Source organism: Protomyctophum bolini, assembly GCF_963924005.1.
Source record: "Protomyctophum bolini genome assembly, chromosome: 5".
Taxonomy (NCBI): Eukaryota; Metazoa; Chordata; class Actinopteri; order Myctophiformes; family Myctophidae; genus Protomyctophum; species Protomyctophum bolini.
The window spans coordinates 24,461,401-24,484,455 of NC_137866.1; the positions used below are offsets into that span (position 1 = coordinate 24,461,401).

General features: G+C 44.9%; 1 protein-coding gene across 6 annotated transcripts in view; it reads right to left on the reverse strand.

Annotated features, from left to right (window-relative positions):
• The window catches only part of nckap5l (NCK-associated protein 5-like), a 54,232-nt gene that overhangs the window by 10,071 nt on the left and 21,106 nt on the right, over nucleotides 1-23,055 (reverse strand). For 5 of the 6 annotated variants that reach the window (XR_013963998.1, XM_080762745.1, XM_080762747.1 and 2 more), the window contains 7 exons: nucleotides 22,812-22,900; nucleotides 9,322-9,462; nucleotides 8,274-8,342; nucleotides 8,047-8,085; nucleotides 7,328-7,447; nucleotides 5,336-5,428; nucleotides 1,829-5,028 (listed from right to left, as the gene is read on the reverse strand). Coding sequence is in view for 5 of the 6 variants with exons in the window: in XM_080762745.1 (XP_080618871.1) it covers nucleotides 1,829-5,028; nucleotides 5,336-5,428; nucleotides 7,328-7,447; nucleotides 8,047-8,085; nucleotides 8,274-8,342; nucleotides 9,322-9,462 (3,662 nt within the window). In the remaining variant the exon portion in view is untranslated. Of the gene's footprint in view, nucleotides 1-1,828; nucleotides 5,029-5,335; nucleotides 5,429-7,327; nucleotides 7,448-8,046; nucleotides 8,086-8,273; nucleotides 8,343-9,081; nucleotides 9,132-9,321; nucleotides 9,463-22,811; nucleotides 22,901-23,055 lie in introns of those variants that run through there. The other variant, XM_080762749.1, reaches the window with a different exon arrangement.

Below are 23,055 nucleotides of genomic sequence, written 5' to 3' on the forward strand. Positions count from 1 at the left end.
ACACACACACACACACACACACACACACACACACACACACACACACACACACACACACACACTAGTGACACACAATGTCCTTTACAGCAAAACATTGCTCTCAAGAATGTTTTTGAAAACATTTGAGCGAGAAATAGACGAAGCAGGACCCGAAAATGGATTCTATTTGATCAATTCACTTCCTTGTTTTCCGACAGTGCTGCAGCCCTGCAGCTGAGCAGACGCAGCCAGCGCAAACTTATGGAATACTTTTTTTGTTGTGTTTTGGCCTTTGGGGTCAATGTATTAATTTATATCAGGTAGCCATGCAATAAGCGGGATAATATCTGGCTAGGTGGTCATTTGTCGGGAGATAATTCACCTTCAGGGAGTTTAACCACCGAGGCGGGCGACCACCTAGCCATACATTATCCCTTACATATTCTATCCATACCTTTTTTCCCCAATAATGTAGCAGCCAATGTTTACCCTTTTTCTCCCTAATAGCCTAGTAGTAGTGAACCCGGACATGTTGAGTACGCCAACATTTTATGTTAGAAATGTTTAGTACGGGTCCCCAGCATGTAGAAACTGCCGGATGCTAACTTGCATATGTTGAGCAATTTTCATAATTGCAATACTGTATGTGACCATACCATTAACAACCTAAAGAAGGCAAAATATTCAAAATTTCATAATGCTAGGGGGTTTTCATGATGCTGAATCCATTCCAAGCATTAGTTTTGGGGGAAAAAACACTCATTGGGCTTAAAACGGCCATGGCCACTTGTGCTGACGTCATCAATTTGTGATGACGGCATTGGCCGTCTTTAGAATCGAACTGGTCTAAATGGCTTAACCAAAAAATAACCATGCAGTTACATTAATAAAAATATATATATTACAGGCTTTAGTTCCGACACAACAACGGTCCGACAGTCATTACTCATTAGCCCGACAACCTATATACCCAAACCCCTAAACCTAACCCTAACCCTAACCTCGACCGGCATCGATCGAGAATCGACATCCATCGACATCGATTAGCAGGACCTAACGTTTAGCAGGACCTTGTAGTCGATCCTGGCTGGAACGGGGAGCCAGTGTGTGGGGAGCCAGGGGGTCTGTGTTTGGGGAGCCAGGGGGGTCTGTGTGTGGGGAGCCAGGGGGTCTGTGTTTGGGGAGCCAGAGGGGTCTGTGTGTGGGGAGCCAGGGGGTCTGTGTTTGTGGAGCCAGGGGGGTCTGTGTGTGGGGAGCCAGGGGTCTGTGAAGCCTGCGCAGCTAGTTCAGGCAGACAACTGGTGAGCACGCCTACCTGATCAGGTGGCTAGTCTGAATAGTCTCATGCACTCTTTACCTGATCAGAGCGGCTATTTAAACTCCTCTGCCTACCTGCTCATTCCTGGCTTCTCTCCCGCTGTGCGGGCGGGCGTGCGACGCTGCTGCTGCCTCCCTGCCTCGCTTGCGACTAACCTGCTGCTCATGAAGTTTTTGCAAATCCCACCGCCTCCCAGCATCCACCTGTATACAGGCTCTGTTTCTAGATCACCCTGCATGGGGGGGGGGGTCTTAATTAATTCCCTGTAATTCCATTTGGCTTATAAGTTATAGCTAAAATGTTACAGGGAATGAATAGGGACAGAGCCCTGACGCCAATCTATGTTTCACATATCATGCTCACTGTGCTCAATGAACATAATATATTCTAAATTCATTCATGAGTTGCGGTCAATAAGCTAAACACACCCAGACCACCGGTATGGTATGAATGTCCGTTGTTGTACGTGCCTTTACACTGAGCGCCCCCCCCCCCCCCCCCCCCCCCCCCCCCCCCCCCTCAACACCTCACCTGTTGAGCAGCTGCTGCATGAAGTTGTCCGAGCGCCCTCCCCTGTACATGACCGCCAGCTGTCCCTGGGCCTGGTCCATCACCACCTCGCAGGAGTGACCCCGTCCCGAGCGCTCCACGTACGCCCTCTCCTCCTCCAGGGCCCTCCTCAGCCCCTCCGCCTTCTCCATCAGCGTGGAGATGTTCAGGCCCTCCACGCCTTCCTTGCAGCGCGAGGCCACCTTGACGGAGTCCTTCCCCACGGACGGAATGTTGATCTTCCACTCGCGCTTCTCGTCCTTGGCCTTGCCGGCGTTGTTGTCCGCCTTGCGGCTGAGCGCCGGCAGCTTGCTCTTCTTGAGGCCGAACCAGCTGGCGATGCCGTTGGACGTCTTCTGCTTGACCTCGGCCACCGGCACGCCTCGGTCCTGCTCCTGGAGCTTCAGCACGTTCTCCTCGATGCCCTTCATCACCTTCTGCTCGATGGCCGACGTCAGGCTCGGGGTCGGGTGGGGGGGCGCCTTGGCGTCCTGCGCGGCGTCCGACGTCGGAGGCCGAGGGGGCGGAGGCGGGAGGCTGTCTCCGAACATCGGGTTCTTCTTACCCTTCCCGCCGATCTTGGACCTCTCCTCCGATTTGGAGGAGTAGCGCGGGCCGCCGTCCACAGGCTTTCCGCCCCTGTGGACCGAGGGACCCGGGCATGGTTTGGAAGGTGACTTGGGCGGGACTTTGTTGGGGCTGCTGCTGCCACTGTGAGGGCCGAGGCCATGTTTAGCGGTGTAGGCCAGATTCAGGGAGCCGGGGCACTTCATGTTGTTGCGCAGCACCTGGGGGGTGTCCGTGTTCGGGGAGGGGAGGCCGATCTTGCTCTTGGGGCTCTCCGTCTTAGTCACGAAGAGCTCCGGCTTGACCACGGACGGAACGGGGGCCAGCGGTTTGTTTCCCGGCTCGTGGACTTGAGACGAGCCGTGGTATTTCAAACTGACGGAGCTACCTTTAGGTTTACCATCCAAAGAGTCCGAATATTTTGAATGTCTCTGCTCCTCTTTGTGGTGCGTCTCGGCAGGCCGGTCCGCCGCCGTCACACGTCTGTCGTCGGCGTGGCTCGCGTGGTTCTCGTTGCACGGCGGCGGCGCGCTCGCGTTGGCGGCGTCGACCGGTCTCAGATTGACCTGCAGGTCCTCGGAGCTCCTGAGTTTGCCCAGGGCGGCCAGCCTGTCTTTGAACGCATGGTGGCTCGAGTCGGCCGGGGACCTCCCGGGCCGCTTGGGGATGGACGAGGGATCGTTCCTCCTTGCTGCGGGGGGGTGAGGAGGAGGTGGAGGAGGAGGCGGATCGACGTCGGACGCCCGCGTGCAGCCGGCGCCCCTCGCTTCCGTCTCCCGTTTGCCGCGCGCGCAACGAGCTCTGCCCGGAGCGTTGTCCGCGCCGGACGAGTCGGGTAGGCTGTGATGATTCACCCAGACGGGGCTCTCCGAGTCTTCGTCCTCCTCCGACGACGACGACGATGAAGATTCCGAGGCAGAGGAGGAGGACTGTTTGCGCCGCGGAGGTTGGGGGTTGAGGACGCTCTCCGGCAGTGACTTCACTAGCTTCCGCTCGCCGCCTGCACCCGCCTTGGCGTGAGAGGGGAGCGTGGTTCTTTTCTCCGGGCCCTGGGTCGACGAGTCCTCCCCTCTGGCGCCGGTCGCTACATCGGAGACGTTCTCATAGTGAGGGACCCTTTGAGCCACCCTCGAAGGCGAAGAGGACGAGGAGGAGGAGGAGGTGGCAGTGGCCGAGGAGGGGGAGGAAGACGAGCCCTGCTGCTTGGGGCCGACACCGGCCTTCGGCACCGAGAGGCTGCTATAGCTTATGACGTCTTTAGCCGGAGGGGAGCAGCGGGTGTCCTCCGGCTGCTGGGGCGGGGAGGTGGGGGCGGAGTGCGTGGCCGGATAGGACTCGGACCTGGAGGGCGGGGGCGGGGGCACCCTGCATCTCTCCGTGGTGGTGGCTCTGCGCGTGGGGACGGGGGAGTGGTACACCTCGTAGTTGTTGGTGCGACAGGGGATCCTGGAGCTGCGCTGGGTGAGCTGGGGACTCAGGCGGACCGGGCTGGTGGAGGAGGAGGTCTGCGACGTCTTCTCCCCCACGGCGGGGATCTTGAGGAACTTGAGCAGCTTGGACGGCGAGTTGACCGACATCGCGGTCTTGACGACGTCGCCGCCGAGGCAGGAGGAGGCGCTGATGGGGCTGACGGAGGAGGCATTCGGCGGCCTCGCACTCCCGTCTCTCTCCGGGACAGAGGGGTCTCCCGGCGCCGTTAGGACGCCGTTAGGAACGGCGTCTCCCGCCTCCTCCGCCTCACAGTGGACGTCCGGGGTGCTTTCTTTCACGACGGGGTAGAAACCGGTCAGCTCATACGACGAGGCGGTCCCCTGTGGGCCTCCTCCCGCCTCCTCCTCCATGTCCCGCTCACAGTCCTTCCCCGCCGCGGCCTCCACCACGCTCTGACCGGCGGTCTCCGGGACCGACGCGAGCGGGGCGGCTCCTCCTCCCGTCGTCTGCTGGTGTCTGTTGTCATTCTTGACGCTCTGTTTCGACGGCAGGAGGACGGAGGAGGAGGAGGACTCTGCCGTCGTTGTTGTCGTCGTTGTGCTCTTGTGTGTGTGACACTCGTGTGTCACGTCGGCCGCCGCCGCGAGATTCTGGGCTCTTGTCGGGGGAGGAGCGCAGACGTGGCTGCAGGGCTTGGCGCCGGTACCGGTACCGGTACCGCCGCCGTCTGGGCTTTTCTTGGAGTGCAAACAACAACACGGGTTCAACCCTGCTTCACACTTATTCACGGCCCCGGCGGGGTCGTCGCCGTTCACGTGCGGCGCGTTGTCCGCTTCGGAGCGGGAGGAGCAGGAGCAGTGGCAGCTGGGCTTGACGACGTGGTGGTGGGCGGCTTTGCACGGCAGCGGCGGCGGCGGCAGGGGGGCGGGGTCGGTGGCGGTGGTGGTGGTGGCGGCCAGGACGGCCTCGGTGGACATGAGCACCTGGCTGTAGTCGCAGAAGGAGAGGCTGGTGGTGGACGGGTGGAACTTCAGCGGGTCCGTCTCCTCCATCTTGCGCAGGACCTCCAGGATGTGTGCTTTCTTCTTGAAGAAGGGGGACAGGGCCTCCATGGAGGAGGCGGGGGGCCCCCGGGGCCCCCCGCCAGGGGAGGAGGCGTGCTGTTGTGTGCGGTAGCCGTTTCCCTTTTTGGGGGGGGGGGGGGACGACAGAGAGAGATCTGTGTCAGCATCGTCCACCGCTCAACGAACTGGAGCCCAACACAATAATTCATCAAAAAAGCTTAACCCATTTAGGCCTGACCTCGACATTTTAAATCTAAATATGAGTTTTTTATGAAAATAAATATTTTCACGATTTTTCAAAAAACAGCAGACCTACAAGCTCGTAGCGCGCCACTCGCACACACACACACACACACACACACAAACACACACACAAACACACACTTCAACCTGTGTTTTGTTAGAATATTTGCTTTGTAATCATCACCTTGGCTTGTGCTTCGGTCTGTGCATGTTCCACCTGCTTGGCAGAGTCACTGTGCAGCTGTGCGTTGTACTCTGGGAGGGGTCCCGACTGGACCTGTAACAGGAGATTCATAAGGCAATTGTGACTATATTGTATACACTACACACTATTGTGAACACACACACACACACACACACACACAGTCACACACAGTCACACACACACGCACGCACGCACGCACACACACAGACCCCTGTGTGATTTGGGAACAATAATATATAGAGCCATGGTGGAATTGTCGAGTACAAGTACGCAATGTTTAAGGAAATGGCACCAGAAAAAAACAAAACGTAAATAACAAAATTGAATTTAATTGTTAGAACCATTACTATATATATATATATATATTTTTTTTTTGTCAAGGGTGGTTGGTGCTGGGGTTTGGGGCAAGGGGCAAGCCACTGATTGCAGTTGGCAAAGAATTTGAATGATGTTTTGTGTGCATTTTCTTTGTATGCCTGTACCTGTGCCTGTACATCCAAAAATGATATAAAAACGTATTTAACCCATTTTGGGCGGGAACCCCTTTTGGTGTTTTTAAATTTAAACATTATGTTATAATTTAGCTATTGAAAAATAGCAGATCTACAAGCTTGTAGGTCTGCTATTTATTTATTTTTATCGTGAAAACGTGTCGCAAATCCTGACAGAAAACTGTCAGGATTTAGAAGACATTTTATAAATTTTGAGGTGAGCCTAAATGGGTTAAAAGAAATGTAATAATAATATGGCTACTGCTACTGTACTTGTATCTCCCTCTCTGTCTCTCTCTCTTTCTCTCTCTCTTTCCCCCCCCCGACATGGTCGAGGCAGATGGCCGCCCACCCTAGAGTCTGGGTCTTCTCCAGTTAACCCATTTTGGTGTTAGCATCATGTCGTGCTTTAGCTATTGAAAAATAGCAGAACTACAAGCTCATAGCGCGCCATGGCTTGTAGGTCTGCTATTTTTGAAAAATCGAAGAACGACTGACGTAGAAGACATTTTTAGAATCTGATCTCAGGTCAGAATGGGTTAAATGGGGGAGTTTTTTTGTTACCACTGTCGCAAAATGTCTTGCTCAGGGTGGGGGGGTCTCTGTCTGGTGCTCTGCTCTACATGTAAAGTGTACTTGAGACAATGTGTATGTGATTTGACACTTTAATAAAAATGTAATTGAATTTAATTGAAACATGCTGCTTTTTGCATGGCTATTCAGAATTTTAGCTATGATGTGAGCGCCCCCCTCCTGAGATATACTGTGACGCTCCGTCGGACTAAATCTGAGACGAAAACAACCATGAAAGTCTCATTTTACCGCTTTCCTCGCAACAACAAAGCTGCGCTGCTCTCCCAAATCTGGCTGCGACAAGGCCGTCTGCCCCACATGGAATACTATCGCCATTTTATTTTATTGTGTCAACTAAATCCTCATTAATGCAAACTAGATTCAAGCCTGCACACATTCTAAATATGCCCCCGAAATATTTAACCGAATAATGATAATGATAATAATAGTCTTTATTGTCTCCACATCATATATTTTTGTTGTCATGGACACTTGTACAAAACATTAATAATTCTGCTCGAGTTGGAAGCATTAAGACCCATTTTAACCCTCAATGGCTTCCTTTCTGAAAAATAACGTAATGAGATGCGGACGGGGGCTGGTGCCACTTGGAACCGGACGTAACGTAGCACTACAAAATTACGTCGGACTTAACCCATTTTGGTGTTAGCATCATGTCGTGCTTTAGCTATTGAAAAATAGCATATCTACAAGCTCGTAGCGCGCCACTTGGTGGCATGCTATGAGCTTGTAGATCTGCTATTTTTGAAAAATCGAAGAGCAACTGACGTAGAAGACATTTTTTTAAATCTGATCTCAGGTCAGAATGGAAAACTGTCAGGATGTAGAAGACATTTTTTTAAATCTGATCTCAGGTCAGAACGGGTGAATCCACAAAGACGTTCACCTGGTAGTTGGCAGTGGGGTGGTTGGGCAGCTTCTGCTGGAAGAGCTCGCACAGCGCCCGGTTCTGTCTCTCCAGGTCAAACACCAACATCTTCAGCTTGATGCACTCCTCTCTGAGGTCCTGGAGATGGTCACACACACACGAGACAATGAATGGACCTCCTCGGTGCTGGTCAATATTGAAGTTATATGCCGTGTACATGTTATTATTACAGGCAGAAACCTTTTTTTTTTAACCCATTTTTGGGTGGGAACCCCTTCCGGCGTTTTAAAGCATTATGTTATACTTTAGCTATTGAAAAATAGCAGATCTACAAGCTCGTAGCGCGCCACCGAGTGTCGCGCCACGAGCTTGTAGGTTTTGCTATTTTTGAAAAATCGTGAAAATGTTGCCTCGAATCTTTGAATATTTCAGAGCGAACATTTTGGACTAAAATATTTGCTTCTGGGGGGGTCCCTGGAACTACATATTTTGAGATGGGGGTTCCGTGGCCCAATAGAGATAATTCTGGGGGTCCTTGACATGAAAAAGGTTGAGCACCACTGACAAAATGTTAGGATTTAGAAGCCGACCTCAGTCCAAAATGGGTGAAATGACAAAAGACATATATACAAGCTCTGAATGTGCCGTATGGCGATGCGTTGTGAGCTTGTACAGTATGTAGACAAATTCATTGTATAGTGAAGTACAGTATATAGAGCCGGTTACAGTCATGTTACCTTTTGGTTTAGCAGAGCTTGGACAACATGGTTGGCGACCTAATAATGACAAGAGGACAAAGAGAAGATGACAAAAATTACGTTTTAGACTCTTTTCTTTTGTCTTAGACGAGAGCGACAATGTGCACATTTTAGAACTAGATTTATTTAGAAATGATGAATTTATAAATGCAACATCTAATGAAGCGTGGGTGTGGAGTTTTTGCTGCACGCGAGGTGATTCTCACCTCATCCAGGCATCTCTCATAGGCCTCTCTTTGACTCTCATTTGCCAACATCAGAGCAGAGTTCTCAGCCTTGGGAAGAAATAAAAAAGATGGAAACAAATAAAAATCATACATCATCACATTCCGGCCAATCACAATTGGCGTCCTCACTTTTCTGTCCTCACTTTTTGAGGACAGAAAATAATTTTACGTACAGCGTCTGAGCAAATAGGCCATGACGGTGTATACGACGATAAGAGCGCCCCTCACTTCACACGGGTGTGATTTGTTATTATCCTCAATTGCGTGCTCGGCCAATGAAATCATCGCTATGGGGTAGTGAGATGCACCGAATATTCGTCTGCAGAAAATATTTGGCAGAAAATGCATTTTCGGCCTTTTCGGTTTCGGCCCTAATAATAGGCAGAAAATGTGTCACCGAACAGTATGCAATTAATGCATTCAAAAGAGCTGAATAAATGTTTTATGGACCCATAATAGTGATTATTATTTAAGAAAAGTTTTGCCATAACCATTTATTTTGCCATAAATCAGGTAGCTTTTAGGTACGGCCATAACAGCAATAGTAGGAAAAAAAGATATATAATATTAATCATATTCGGATATTCGGTATTCGGTTTTCGACCAACTGTTTCCTATATTCAGTATTCGGTTCCGGCCAAGAATTTCCCTTTCGGTGCATCCCTATACTATGGGGTATACACACAAACACAAAAGCTGGCCATAGGAGTGACTGGTGCCCCTCAATAAATAAACAAACACTTGAATACTTTCATTCCAGTTCCGACTCCAGAACACCTCCTCTCACCTCCAGCTCTTTCAGTCTGTCCACCAGCTCACTGCTGTTGTCCTCCAGGTAAGACTCACCTCCAGCTCTTTCAGTCTGTCCACCAGCTCATTGCTGTTGTCCTCCAGGTAAGACTCACCTCCAGCTCTTTCAGTCTGTCCACCAGCTCACTGCTGTTGTCCTCCAGGTATAAGACTCACCTCCAGCTCTTTCAGTCTGTCCACCAGCTCACTGCTGTTGTCCTCCAGGTATAAGACTCACCTCCAGCTCTTTCAGTCTGTCCACCAGCTCACTGCTGTTGTCCTCCAGGTAAGACTCCACGTCCGCCTCCTCCCCCTCCTCGTCCGACCCGAAGTCCTGGTCGCACATTCTCTGTTCTGTCTCGTCGGACATTGTTCTCATCTGGGAAAGGAAGTTAACAAAATTGTATTCATTCTAGGGCTGCAACTAACGATTATTTTCATAATCGATTCATCTGGCCGATTATTTAAACGATTAATCGGATTATGACACTTATTTAGCTATCACCTTAAAAAACTTCTAACTAACAAAAAATATAATTCATACAAAATGTAATTTGATTAGCTACCGATTAGCCTGCTATTCAAATAAAAGACAAACTGAATTAAAATGAATTAAAGCAACGCATGGTGTCTAGGCATATTCTGACTGCATACATTTGATTAAAGAATAGCTACACATGTGTCAGTCTAAAAGGAACAGTTTTCGGCTGCATATGTCGGTGCCACCCTCGGCCGATCAGGGATTGTGCATTTTTTGGTGACACCCTCGGCCAGTGAGGAACCACCGTTTTTTTACATAAACATACATAGTTACGTCATCAGCCAATCCCTGATTGGCCGAGGGGCATATGTCGGTGTTGTGCCTCGGCCAATCAGGAACCACCGTTTTTTTTTTTTACATACACATACATAGTTACGTCATCAGTTAATCCCTGATTGGCCAAAAATTGGCAAAAATTGGCAAAAATTGGCAAAAATTCACATACGTGGATAACGTAACCAATTTGAGTTTCAAACTTATAGGACACTTAAAACCCATTCTGGGCGGGAACCCCTTTTGGTGTTTTAACTAAGCGTTATGTTATACTTTAGCTATTGAAAAATAGCAGATATACAAGCTCATAGAGCTTGTAGGTGATTTACATTGGCCATTCATGGCCAACTTGTGTGTGAAGCGCAAGTTGGCAGCTCGTCAGAGTGCATTTCTAGTTGCCTCTGCGTCAGCCGTCGTCAGCGAGAGAAGTTGTAGATTCTGGCCAACATTCTCTCGTCTCAAATAATTTATGTAATCTTCTCATCTATCCTAAGGAGGATGTTAAAGTGGAATCTATATCGTCGACACATTCTCTCTTGTTTTCATCTACAAGAGACTATTTATTCATAATTATCATCACACTCTTTCAATTAGATGAGTGTACGAAACCGAATTGACTATTTCCTTTGATGTTGGTGTAACAGATGTGTGAGGATTTTAACATACAAACTATAGGAGTGTCAGAAACATCATACCATGAAGAAGGCAACTTGTTTGTCGAAACGTTGGTAACAATAAAAAGTACCTCTCCTTTCTATTTTGAAACATTAAGCAGACAACGTAGAAATGTTTTTGTGGGGCGCTGTAGCACCCCAACGCCTGGCTTTTGGAGAATACGTCATATGGCAGCCAAGTCTAATAGACTTTTAATGACGTAAAAAAAAAAAAGAAAAAAAGAACTGACATCATGTGGCAGCCAAGTCTATGGACTTTCTAATGTTTGTTTAAAGCACTTTAAACAAACATATATCGGGCAACCAAGTCTATGGGCTTTCTGTTTATTTTAATAAAGTTTGTTTAAAGTTCAAACGAATGTAATTGTTTTTTTTAACATACAAGTAACATACTTTACGCTGCGATAAGTTAACTGACACACTTAGCAAATGCTATTTGAACCAGATGTCTTTTACATGAGACAGTGTTCTCATCTGTGTTCTCACTCTTCATAACAAGCAGGAGAGGCAAGGCCTTCTATAGCAGTGACGGTGATTCTCAAACGTTTTAATTTCACTGACACCCAGTTTGGTACTATGCATTAAGGGCCACAGGAGTTACAGAACCATAAAGGTGGTTGCACACTGGAACGCGTTTTTCGGAAAACCCTGATGGAGAAACGCAGCTAAAAATCCGAAAAATGCGCACTGTGTGCAGGGACCTTAAGTGTCCATTTGGTTCCCAAACATCATCATATCATCATACTATAATTCAGCGAATGTCTGAATGTCTGAATGAATGAATGAATTAATTAATGAATGTCACTGACAGCGCTTTATCTCATCATTGGCTGCACCAATCACTCCCATAATTATATGGAGGTCTTAACGGAGCCCTTTTTTCGATTTGACACATTAATGATTTATAATGAATTTATTAGTGGATTAAAAAATGCAAAAATGGGTATTGTACTGTCAATATGACATGAATATGAATGCAAAGTAGCGGTCCATGTGTGGACAGGCTACCTGTCGCCGCTGTGCATGGTGAGATGTGTGCAAACCGTGTAGTTTATCAGGAGAAGAATACCAAAGGATGCAACATTTGTTAGTGAATTAAAAAGGCACCGGGCGCAGTACCCCCCCACGGCCTATAGAGGGCCCTGGACCTGAAAACAACCGTCTAGTCAGTGTATGTAAAAAGGACTCAAGGTAGAACTGTAAATAAGTCCGTTGGATGAGGGCTAGGTGCACAGAAAAATGACATACCACGAATTCTCCATTATTGCCAAAGATTTATTTTGTAAATCAATTACAAAAATAATGTTCCAAAAAATGCCTCAGAAAAAATACTTCTTGTACAAAATTAAAAATATAACTCCAAAAATGAAAATAACAAACTTACATGATCTATGCTTAAAGTCAAGCACCCAGTCTGGACATTAACAGTCCTAACACTGTCTTAGGGCAGAGCTTCCTGCATTAGGCCCACTCTCCCTCCATGTCTCACCATGGACTGACTACCTGCAGTATAACTCAGGCCTCTCCCTAGTGGCCCGTACCACCTGTCTAGAGACAGCTTTCCCCAAACCATTCACTTACATTTACTAGTGAACATGTAACACAGAAACATTTCCAAACATGTACAGTATAATTGTCAATCCAAAATGATTAACACACCAGGTTTTAAATAACCTGTACCGTTGCAAACATATTAAAGAATATGTATTGCCAGAACCTGACACCCCTGCAGCATGGTACAATCCAATTCAACCCTCCACCTATAAAAGGAGCAGTGGATGCAGTATTGCCTCTTTTGTGACCAGGAAATGAGGATGGTGTGAGTAGTGGGTGTTTGACAACATAGTAATGGTAACTTAAACTGTTTGACTGTGAAAGAAATAAATGTATGTTGACCAACCAATTGTCTGTCCAAATTATTATGAAATGAAATGAAATATGTATATAAAACTGTAAATAAGCCAAGATCCACTGATTGCTAACTTTAGCCGGCATAGTTAGCAAACAGTGTGTGATAATGACCATTGACTGACAGGTGGGAATATTGAGTGTGAAATGAGGGTTTGATAAACAGAAAATGAATTACAATTATGCATGTGTGGCTCAAGAGAACATGTCTTTATCACAAGAACTCACTTATCCATTATCCTGACCGTTTTCTGAAAAAGCTATGTTTCTATGTCAGTCGTTCTTCGATTTTTCGAGTGGCGCGCTACGAGCTTGTAGATCTGCTATTTTTCAATAGCTAAAACAAAACATAATGCCATAACACCAAAAGGGGTTCCCGCCCAGAATGGGTTTTAAGTTATAGTCATCAAACTCATCATAACTAATAAGCTAATTAAACAAGAATCAGACTACAATGCACGTTTTAACTGGACCACAGCACTCAGCTACTCACTATTTCCACCACCGTATATACTCAACACAGAGTATATTTTACAATATTTCCTTGATTTGAAGTGATGAGCTTCATCTACTGGGTAGTCAGTGGTTCTCAAACGATGTGCCGAGGCACACTGATTGCGGTTTACTTGGTCCAGATGTGCCAGTTTTATGACAAACACATTATTAGTGCAATACATAGCCTACAGCTATACAAAAAGGTTATGAATTATTTTGTAATGTACTTTAGGATTTTGTGAGCACATATTTCCCAATACAGAAGATTTGGCATTACAAAAAAAAAGAAAAAGAAAAACATTTATAAAGTGATAACGTGTTATAGAGGGGTACAGTACTTAGTTTAGACAGTTTTTGGTTAGACTAGTCATTGGTTAGACCAGTCATTAGTCCTATACAACTACAACCTATCTCAAACCCTCACCCTAAAACCTAACCTCCCACACGGGGCAGCACACCTAAACCTAACCTCCCACACGGGGCAGCACACCTAAACCTAACCTTAACCCATGTCTAACCAATGACTAGTCTAAATTAAGTATGCAGCCCTTATAGGGGCTATTTTTATACTGTATTGTATTAGCACTTCTAAATCCTAACATCTTTCTGAAAAAACATGTTTCTATGTCAGTGGTGCTCAACCTTTTTCATGTCGAGGACCCCCAGATTTATCTCTATTGAGACGCGGACCCCCATCAAAATATGTAGTTCCAGGGACCCCCCTGAAGCCAATATTTTAGTTAAAAATGTTCTTCTGAAAGAATATTATATTCAAAGATTTGTGCCACATAAAAAAAAATAGCAGACCTACAAGCTCGTAGATCTGCTATTTTTCAATAGCTATTTTTCAAAAACACCAAAAGGGGTTCCCGTCCAGAATGGGTTAAGAAATAGAAAGTTCACCTAGCCGATCTACAAGCTCACAACGCTTAATGAATTTGTTTGACATTTTTGGACATTGGGTCACACGTAGGCGTAAAAAAAAGGTCAGCTAATGGCCGACGAGCTTTGAGTACAGATTGTTGGTGTGGTGACGCTTTCAATATGCACAATGCCAGGCACATGAAACCTAATGCACACGCACACACACACACACACACACACACAGACACACACACACACACACACACACACACACACACACACACACACATACAGTACAATAGCGTGCAGTGGTTTCCAGCTACTTCACAGAACACAAGGTCATTATGTAACTACGGCCCGGGGTATTTTATTTGGGACTTTAGGCTTACAGGAAGATTATTGAGAAATATTGGCACGATCCATCATCCAACCCACATCCCCACCCTGGCAAAGAACTTAAGAAGCACTAGTCTCCAAGCTGTAGGCCACTTATTGAGCAAGTAATTGACCAAACAACAGCGCCAATCTGCACGTATAACCCATTTTGACCTGAGATCAGATTATTTAAAAAAAGTCTTCTATACATCCTGACAGTTTTCTGAAAAAAACTATGTTTCCGTGTCAGTCGTTCTTCGATTTTTCAAAAAATATCAGACCTACAAGCTCGTAGCGCGCGCCACTTGGTGGCGCGCTATATGAGCTTGTAGATCTGACATTTTTCAATAGCTAAAGCATATAACATGCTGACACCATGCTGACGCTAACACCAAAAGGAGGGGTTCCCGTCCAAAATGGGATAATGGAGGTCTGATCAATGAATGGAGGTTCCATCTGAGAACGGAAGCGGATATTAGCCTCTCCACCGTTTAACCTTGGGACACAGCAGCAGTTATCGAGTGTTTTATAAATACCAGCTATATTCTCCTCCTCTAATGCACATTGGAGCTCCGGGCAGGAGCTTCGACGTGTGTGTGTGTGTGTGTGTGTGTGTGTGCGTGCGTGCGTGCCCGCGCATTGCATGTGCATGCTGCCTATGACCATTCAAATGGAAATTACAGTGTGTATATACCAAAGACAACAGAAGTTCTTCTAAATATAACACTGGAACTACAACACCGCCACATTGCAGCTTGCTGTGGGGTTCTCTTTCCACGTGTTCTCCTAAAGAAAAACTAAAACAGAAATGGCCACCTTTGAGCATTATTGCTCGTGGATCCGACAGGCCTTTACACATCTAAGATAGATAGTAACTGGTTGATGTAGTGTAAAGCCCCTATCGTACCCCAGACTCCCCAGTCACAAAACACAACTGGCCCATTTAGGCCTGGAAAAAACGTTCGCTCTGAAAGATTATATACAGTATATTCAAAGATTTGTGCCTCATTTTGCACGAGATTTCAAAAATAGCAGACCTATACAAGCTCGTATATAGCGTGCCACTCGGTGGCGCGCTATACGAGCTTGTAGATCTGCACTCTGACGAGGTGCCGACTTGCTCCGACGAGGTTGCCGACACAAGCACAGCTGCTACTAACTAATGTCCATTAATACAACTGCCGTTCTAAATCCTTTTAGACCCGTTATTGACCATTATATACCAACCTTGAAACTTAGCCAATAAGGGACCACCATTCTTTCCCCCGACATACTAATACATACATACATACATACCCAGCCGGTCACCAAACGTATACCCTAGTTACGTCATCAAGAATGGTGGTCCCTTATTGGCCGGTGGACAACAAAACACCGACATACGGTGGACAACACCGACATACATACCCAGCCGATCACAGTACTTGCGCGTTCTGCTTGCCGCAAGTAATAATAACCCATTCTGAACGGGAACTATATATATACTTTAGCTATTGGAAAAATAGCAGATCTACAAGTAGGTCTGCTATTTTTGGAAAAACCCGCGAAAATGCGGCACAAAATCTTTGAATACCGGTATATATTCTTTCAGAAGACCTTTTTTTTTTTTTTTTTTTTTACGTCAGGCCTAAATGGGATAATTAAGCATCAAAGGGTATACACCAGCTGATTCAAGCCCTATTGATGACTGACCCAACATATTTTTGGCTACAAAAAGGTGGGGGCAGAAAGAGGGAGAGAGACAAAGAGAGAGACAGAAAGAGAGACAGAGAGAGAGAGAGATGCCGGCTGCTTTGTACGCCGCATAGCATTGTGACGACGGTGGTTTTTTAGGGTGCCTGTGACCACCAGGCCTCATGCTCTCTGCACACACAGAGGCCCATTGAAAGGGAGGAGGAGGAGGAGGAGGAGAGAGGCTCAGTGTGTCTGTCCCAGTGGGTTCCACACGTCCGCAGTGCCAGGCAGTGCCTTACACGGGGCCCTCCTGGCAGACATAGTAGCTGCAAACTGCCCGATAGAGAGGAGAGGAGAGCCACGAGGGGAATGCAAAACCAGTTAATGTTGCTGCCACGGCTGCTGCTGCTGCTGGGCAGATTGCACTGTGGTATGGCCCCAGCGGTCAGGAGGATATTTTATCACCCCATACCCTGGAAAGATAAAATATCCCTATGGACATTTTTATTTGTCACTGAGAGAGCAGCGCAGGGGTGTCCCTGTGTAGGAGGCGGGATCTGTGCTATGTCCATTTAACCCATTCTGACCTGAGATCAGATTCTAAAAATGTCTTCTACATCCTGACAGTTTTCCATATCTGACCTGAGATCAGATTCTAAAAAAATCTTCTATGTCAGTCGCTCTTCGATTTAAAAAAATAGCAGACCTACAAGCTCTTAGCACGCCACTCTATGAGCTTGTAGATCTACTATTTTTTCAATAGCTAAAGCATAACACAATGCTTAAAACACCAAAAAGGGTTCCCGCCCCAAAATGGGTTAAAGATAGTCTCTCATGACAGACTCCCACAATTTTAAAATGCTTCTTGCCTTAACAGACGTTTCAGACGCTCTAAAACTGAGCAGATTAGTTGGAAGCCCTTATCGAGGTCGCTGTTCAGCAGAAATGGACATTCAAAAATATGTTTGAAACTACTATTGTCGTGAACGTCACTTTGGTTGATTGGTCGAATACACTTCAGGTGTGACAGCTTGCCTGTTCTCATCTTATTGTCTGTTTGTCTTGAAGCCTTCAAATATGGTGGAATAGGTATGTGTATGTCTCTGGCTCGGGCTCCTATAGAGATTAGAATATATCAACATTGGCAAGGTTTGTTATATAGGTTGTAATAATTGCCCATATTGCTTACGAGTGAGTAAAGTGTGCTGTGTGTGTGTGTGTGTGTGTGTGTGTGTGTTTACTTGTAAGTAAGCACTGTATAGTGTAGGTGTAAAGAGTCTTTCTATATGTATTTCTTTATTGGTATCTGTGCATTTATCGTATGGTTGTTGTATGGCCGTATGGTGACATTGTCTAGTATTATTTATTAATATATTGCCTACTTATACCTACTATATTTACTGTTGACTTTGCCCTTTTTATTTCTATATATACTGTATATATACTCCATCCTGTGCTGCTGTAACACCCTCACATGGATTAAGGAAGTGTTTATCGTACACATATCCACAAGCCAGCCATTTCACCCTTATGTCATCAGAGATTAAAATAGGGTGCATTTTGCATCCCAAAACGCAGTTCATAGTTAAGGGACGCAATAAAACCAACGACCTCTGCATCTACTACTGTACTGTTTTTTTATTCTAGTTTATTTGGCTAGTTTTAGTTATAATAATCCTTTCTTCTTCTTCTTTTTCTTGACAAAAACAAAAGAACTTGTCATTCATGAAAAGGAACCTGTGCAGTCCATTACAATTGGTGGACAAATAGTGGAGGTAGTAGGCACTTTTAAATACTTAGGCACATATATTGACAGCAAACTCAATTTCAGTGAAAATACTGACCAGATTTTTAAAACTTGTAACCAACGCCTCCACCTACTACGCAAGCTCAACTCCTTCAGAGTGAGCAAGAATATTATGGAAACAGTCTATAAAAACCTGATAGAGGGAATCTTGACTTTTAACATGGCAATGTGGTTTGGTAATTTAAATGTAAAAGGAAGAAGCAAGCTGCAGCGAATAGTAAACCTAGCCTCAAAAATAATTGGGAAGAGACAGCAACAATTAGGCTGTATCTACAAGGAGGTACTTCGTAAAAAAGCTATCAAGATAGCAAACGACCCCTCTCATCCACTCTGTAGGGAGTTCGAACTACTTCCCTCTGGTAGACGGTACAAAGTACCAAGAGCTAACCGTAACATTTTTTAAAATTCTTTCATACCAAATGCCATTAAGGCACTAAATGATACCATGTCTCGCTAGATTTGTTTGTTTTTCCAATGTATCTGCCACTGTTGTCCTGCACTTTTTTGCCATGTGAAAATAATTGTGTTAAGTGTCGTTGCTGTTGTTGTAACCGTTTGTTTTTTACTGTTTGAGACCGAAGATGAATTTCCACACGTGGACAATAAATGAAACTAACTAACTAACTAACTAACTTCTGTCTTCTACATGAATATAACCACATTATAATATAACCATATAAAATGAAATGGGAGTAAAATGCTGCAATTTGTAAAAAATTGCAAAATATGACTCCTAACGTCGTTGAAGTGGGACTCATAACCCATTTTGGTGTTAGCATCATATCGTGCTTTAGCTATTGAAAAATAGCAGTTCTACAAGCTCGTAGCGCGCCACCGAGTTGCGCGCTACGAGCTTGTAGAAGCTTGTAGAAGCTTGTAGGTCTGCTATTTTTGAAAAATCGAAGAGCGACTGACGTAGAAGACATTTTTAGAATCTGATCTCAGGTCAGAATGGAAAACTGTCAGGATGTAGAAGACATTTTTAGAATCTGATCTCAGGTCAGAATGGGCTAAAAGACCATCCCTGCATCCTGGGACTCATTACATTGAACACCTACTGTACTGTACTGTATTTACATCACTGTGTCATACTGTACATGGGTGGATGCCAGGACGGACGTGGGCTGTGTCGTGTGTTTATTTATTTACATCATTATTTACATGTCATTTACATGTCACTGGAAACAAAGTTTCCATGGCTTGAAGGCTTCCATGACCTGTTCATAGTACAGTGAGTCATAACACCTCAATGGAGTGATGAAATAGTACATTTGTGCAGGTGAGCGCAAGTAGAAGAATTATGCCAAGCAGCAGGAGAACAAATTACAATTCACTGTTCCGATGCAGAAAAGTTATACCAAAGTGTGGTAATATGAAATGAAATGTAACCAATGCCATGCCATGATTATATAACAAACTAGACTCTATAGTTGAGTTTTTAAAATATCTGTTCTTATTTTTGTACCACTGCCTTTGCCTGATTTGACACTGCGTTATTGTCCTATATTGTTTTAACTGCATGCCTGTTTTAATGCCATCTTGTTTTGCTTTTGTTTTTATTATCTTTTCTGCTCTGTAAAGCACTTTTTGAGCTGCATTTATGTATGAAAGGTGCTATATAAATAAAGTTTATTATTATTATTATTATTATTATTATTATTATTATACAAAGATAGGCACTACAATAAAAAAAAACATGTTTAAGGTCAAACGACATTTTTTAAATCATAGCTGCTGTATTCAAAGAACATAACTGGATGAATGTCAATTTGTACAAAAGTCATCACTGCCACGCAAAGGAAAACTTGATTTAGATTAATTTGCTTAGATATCTGCAATTGTTTGTACTTTATCTCTAAAGATGATCCCTCTATCTATGGCAACTAATACCAAGTGACGACTCCTGGTAACTGATGAAAGTGGAAGAGGAAGTAACACAGTATAAGGGGCTGTGTCCACCAATGCATTTTATTTTCTTGAGTGCAGCGTATATTTTGAATTTTTGGTGTTATAGCATTACGTTATGCTTTAGCTATTTAAAAATAGCAGATCTACAAGCTCATAGCGGGCCACCGAGTGGCGCGCTATACGAGCAGAAAACTGTCATTTTTCAAACAGACATTTTTTAAATCTGATCTCAGGTCAGAATGGGTTAACCTAAGCGCGGCGTATTTATTTATGCTATGCTGGATATGCCGGCAGCGTGACGAGCATATCTATTCCATCTGAACGTCTGCTGTGTTTTATCTCTGTTGCTAGATGGAAAACACTGGGCATTTAGATGAGAGTCGAGAGTGCCTTGCGTTTTTCAGCTCACACTGCCAACGACGTGTTGTGTTCATTTAACTTAAAATGCACCTATAAGGCTCCAGAGTTAACCCCTTTTGGTGTTAGCATTATGCTATGCTTTAGCTATTGAAAAATAGCAGATCTACAAGCTCATAGCGCGCAACCGAGTGGCACGCTACGAGCTTGTATAGGTCTGCTATTTAAAAAAAATCGAAAACAGAAAACTGTCATTTTCAAACAGATAAACGAGGACAAGCGAGGGTTGGGCTTCGTTCTGGACAGAGGTGAAAAGTAACTAAGTACATGTATTGTACTTAAGTAAAATGTTTAGGTACCAGAGTTTTTTTTCTCAGTATGTACAATTTTCAATACTTTTACTTCTACCCACCTAAAATGTGTACTTAAGTACAATTTTTAGGTACCAGAGTTTTTTTTCCATCTCAGTATGTACAATTTTCAATACTTTTACTTCTACCCCACTATACATCTCTCTGAGGGAGAACATTGTAATTTTTACTCCACTACAATAAATGATATGAAACCTTTAGTCGCTAGTTAGTTACTTTGTCAGTTTGGATTATTATTACATTATTACACTAACTGTTGGGGTTCTGAACCCTGCAGTATCTATGTGAACGTCGTGTCCACGGCTGGGTTGCCAATGCAGTCCCTGTGATTCGCTGCTCAGGGCGAGAAGCGACATCCTAATTCCTACACGGGTTGTGTTTATAACCACGCCAGTTAAGTTTACTGGGGTTAAGGTTAGGTTTAGGTATAGTTTTACTGAGGTTAAGGTTAGGGTTAGGTTTAGGTATAGTTTTACTGAGGTTAAGGTTAGGGTTAGGTTTAGGTATAGTTTTACTGAGGTTAAGGTTATAGGGTTAGGTTTAGGTATAGTTTTACTGAGGTTAAGGTTAGGGTTAGGTTTAGGTATAGTTTTACTGAGGTTAAGGTTAGGGTTAGGTTTAGGTATAGTTTTACTGAGGTTAAGGTTAGGGTTAGGTTTAGGTATAGTTTTACTGAGGTTAAGGTTAGGGTTAGGTTTAGGTATAGTTTTACTGAGGTTAAGGTTAGGGTTAGGTTTACCGTAGGTATAGTTTTACTGAGGTTACGGTTAAGGTTAGGTTTAGGCTTGTCAATCACAGCGACTGGCCAATCACAGCGCGTCGACTGCACAACCTGTGTATGCTTTGGTATGAGAAGGGGTCTATACGTAACCGGGGGTAGGGTACTGGGTGGGAGTGTAAGGTCCAGTAACGTTGGGGTCGAGGTGGAGTGAGCGGGCGCTGGTGAGGTGAGCAGGTGTCGGATTCTCCTGTACCTATAGTCGCTGTTTGTATACTTCTACGATCAGACGTCCCAGACGAGACGACTCAGCCCACGGTGTCTTATAGTGGTGGGAATGCCCCCGCATCAGTGGATGACATCAGTGGATGACGTTCAATGGTCCATTCCCGAATATGTATATATCTTCTCCGGCTATAGCTTCCTATACCCCCATCCTAAATAGGGAGATGGCCCAAATATGAGCATCTCCCGTACACTAACCACTTCACTGACTTCAGCCCCTATATACATTTCGGCATTTTGAAAATAACAGATCTACAAGCTCACTTGTATGCATTCGATCTGCTATTTTGAAAAGATTTGTTCTTAATTTTGAACTATGGTGAAATGGGACGTTCTACACAATGAGTACTTTAGACTACTTAGGATTTTGATGCCAATACTTTTGCACTTTTACTCTTTTTTTTTTAATTACTTTTTTCATATAATACAGGACTTCTACTATACAGGGTTCTTATACATTGCGGTATTGATACTTTTACTTAAAAATAATTTAGTACTTCTTCCACCACTGCTTTAGGATAGCCACAGTCAGTCAGCACACCCAGCTTTGTTTTGTCTACGAAAAAACCACCCTTCTCAAAACACAGCCACTAAAGAAATGTAAAAAAAAAAAGAAGGAAAAAAAAGGAAATCACACACGGCAAGTGTAAACAAAGTGCAGTGAGGCACAACCATGGTATCTTTAAGGTCCAGTCAGAAAACAAAACAAGGCGTATTGCGTGTTGTCAGGGTATTGCGTGTTGCCTCGGGGTGAGAGAGAGCATGTCGTGCCTTTGTTCTTCCTCAAACGCCTGTAAAAGGAACACCAGGGTATCAAAATAAAAGTGTGCTTAGGGGGGACAATTTGGAATACCTTCACCTGGAAACAAAAACAACTTGCAACGCAATATGCAGCCAGAAATCTTAACGTGTCATCTATTGGTAATAAATAGCTCGTGGTTTCTTTTAGGGAGCTAGCCAGCAGCAATAACTAACAAGATCGGCTTTCATGGGCGTGCACCTGAAATGCAACACACTTTTTTGTGGGCAGTATAAGCGGAGTGTCTTATCAAGACAAATAGACAAAGATATGAACGTATAAGTGAGCAGTCATGTCACATACAGCCGGGGAGAGTTAAATTCCACCCAGATTCTGTCAAGTCAGCCATGGCATTCTCAGTTGGATTTTGCGTTGCATTATTCTTTCAATTTAATCGAATCCATTGGTGAACCTTGAAGTAAATGATGCTTGATTCTAGCACAGTGAGAAGAAATGCACACATGCACACAGACGCATGCACGCACGCACGCACGCGCGCGCACGCACGCACACACACACACACACACACACACACACACACACACACACACACACACACACACACACACACACACACACACACACACACACACACACACACACACACACACACACACACACACACACACACACACACACACACACACACACACACACACACACACACACACACACTCACCTGTGATGTCAGCTCCCTTTAATATCCTTGAAGAGAAGTTGGTCTCCTGTCAGCCTGCACCTCTGTGTTCCAGCGTCAAAACCAAGGAGCTTAAGGGGATCAAACAGGACATATCTTGTTAACCAATCTACATATATCTTGTTAACCGATCAATCAATCAATCAATCAATCAATCAAGCAAGCAATCCTTCCTTTCTCCCATTCTTCTGGCTCCACTGTGGGCATGTGCACACTGTCCTGACAT